We start from the raw sequence: 2,500 nt of genomic DNA, 5'->3' as shown, positions 1-2,500 counted from the left end.
TCCCTCTGTCTTCTGTTCGTAGAAGGTGGTCTCTGTCGCTACAAACAATATTTTGCTTTAATTTGTTTCGGGTATTTAAAGGAGCGCTGGGTAAAATTATCTACTGTTGTGCTTCTGGCTGTTTACACGGCGATTAAACAACCCTAAATGGCAATTAATTATTATTATCATAACCAGTGCAGTGCCCGTCTAAAACATGCCCGTTCGTGAAAGTGGCGCTCTTTTCTCACGGGAAAAAACACACCCAAGTCGCGCTTTTTGGATAAACTCGCTGTTCACTTGTTTATTCGAAGTTTATTGATATAACACGTGTCTCACAATATTACACCAAACGTGCCTGTTCGGAACAGGCCGGTTGCTTTTAACGGGAAGCCCCGCCCCCAGCTGGCTCGCCGTTGGCTGTTTATTGAAAGTTTATTAATATCACACGTGTTGCGTGTCCAAATTGCACAAAATTCGACGCTGCACGTCCCCGGGTCCCCAGCAATACACCCACCAAGTGTGAAGTCGATCGGATGAACGGCTGTCGAGATAATTGAAGGACATACGGACCGAGGTTCCTCCCTTTAAAGTTAGGTTCAAAGCGTCCTTCATCGTCTTAAGGGAAGCTGACATATTTGAATTCCTGTATCTAAGAAATTTTTTGAAAAATAGACGCCAAACTAATGATCGGATAATTCTATGTATAAAACATATCTATCTAGATGTTAATTATTGAGGCTCATCACATATGGTTTCCTCTCCATTTTTTAATTCTCTTTCTGATTTCCGCACCCTTTGAAAAGACGTAACATTTTAATTTCCTCCATTGTCTTTCAACCAGCCTATGTTTAGCCAGATGGGGTCTAGGTGGGTATTTTTCATATATAAATGATAAATACGGTCATTTTCAGAGTGTCAATTGAGGCAAAAACAACTGTATCAAATTAGCAACAATAACAAGAAACAAGCACCTTGGGTCATTTTACAGCCCCTGCCTTTCTTGAATATTCTGTTGCGCCAACCAGAGGCAGGTGCTGTCGGCCCTCAGCCAGATCAGCAAGCACTCCGTCAGCCTGGCTGAGATGGTGGTGGAGGCGGACATCTTCCCGCTGGCCCTGGCCTGCACCAGGGACCCCGACGAGTACGTCAAGAAGAATGTGACCACCCTGATGAGGGAGGTGGTCAAGCACTCGCCTGAGGTAAGCGCACGGCCCCGCGCACGGACACAGGTTCGCACACAGCGCACGTGAAAACGGGTCCTTTTCTGTGTGTGTGTCTTAGCTGGCCCAGTTGATTGTAAACTGCGGCGGGTTAGCGGCAGTGGTGGACTACCTGGGGGATTGCCGTGGAAATGTCCGCTTGCCAGGCATTATGATGCTGGGATATGTGGCAGCTCAAACCGAGAACCTCGCCATGGCCGTCATTGTCTCCAAGGTACGTACGTGTACATGTACACGTGTGTGTGTGTGTGCGTCAACACTGTATTCCCTCCTGCATTCATTCCTCTACCACCGGACAAACAGGAAATAAACCCTTTTTTCGAGAGAGAGCAGCATGAATCCAAACAGCGTCTTACACCCGCCCCTGCAGGGCGTGTCCCAGCTGGCCCTGTGCCTATCGGAGGAGCCCGAGGACCACGTCAAGGCGGCGACGGCTTGGGCGCTCGGCCAGATAGGCCGCCACACCCCGGAGCATGCTCGGGTGGTGGGCACCGCCAACCTGCTGCCCAGGCTGCTGCAGCTCTACTTGGACGCCGGCAGCTCAGAGGACCTGCAGGTCAAGGTGAGTCGAAACAAGCTTCACATTGAAACGCTTATTGAAGGCTGAACAACAAGGTATTTATGTCAGACAGTGTACAATACCATAGAAACCAAGCACCTTCCACTTCACCACTGATGGAGGCACCACCCCCCCCTCCCCATGCTCTGCTTCTCTCAGTGTAAGAAAGCCTTGAAGAGCATCCTGCAGAAGAGCACTCACCTGCCGCTGCTGGAGCCTCTGCTCTATGATGCGCCCAGCAACATCCTCAAGCACGTGGTCTGCCAGTTCAGCAAGGTACCCGGATGCTTTTCATCAGGGGTGGAAAGTACTTAAGTACTCACTTAAGTATGTTACGTTTCTGAGACCTTTTTTTGTTGGCCTTTTACTCCACTACATCTCAAAGTGACTATCTATACTTTTTATTCTACTACATTTTCTAACGCGGTTGCGTGACTTGTCATATAATCATATTTATGTGGATTTTTAAAAATGATTTTTACCAAAGGATCTTGGTGGAAGTTACACGCTCTCTCCTTCCTCTAGGTTTTGCCCCACGATAGCAAGGCACGGCGCCTGTTTGTGACCAGTGGTGGCCTGAAGAAGGTGCAGGAGATCCAGGCTGAACCCGGCTCTGAGCTGCAGGAGTACATCAGCTCCATCAACAACTGCTACCCTGAAGAGATAGTCAGGTTGGCCGCACGCACACACAGACACATACACACACACACACAATGTTTGTATTGTATTTGTATTTTAT

General features: G+C 48.4%; 1 protein-coding gene across 1 annotated transcript in view; it reads left to right on the top strand.

Annotated features, from left to right (window-relative positions):
* spag6 (sperm associated antigen 6) overlaps positions 1–2,500 on the top strand; it is a gene marked incomplete at both ends in the record, with an annotated part of 4,852 nt that overhangs the window by 1,973 nt on the left and 379 nt on the right. The window contains 5 exons of the mRNA XM_080019881.1: positions 1,008–1,181; positions 1,264–1,416; positions 1,573–1,764; positions 1,921–2,037; positions 2,287–2,432. Coding sequence (XP_079876007.1) covers positions 1,008–1,181; positions 1,264–1,416; positions 1,573–1,764; positions 1,921–2,037; positions 2,287–2,432 — 782 coding nt within the window. The remainder of the gene's footprint in view (positions 1–1,007; positions 1,182–1,263; positions 1,417–1,572; positions 1,765–1,920; positions 2,038–2,286; positions 2,433–2,500) is intronic.

Source organism: Zeus faber, assembly GCF_960531495.2.
Source record: "Zeus faber genome assembly, chromosome: 19".
NCBI lineage: Eukaryota > Metazoa > Chordata > Actinopteri > Zeiformes > Zeidae > Zeus > Zeus faber.
This window is presented reverse-complemented; position numbering and strand designations above follow the sequence as displayed.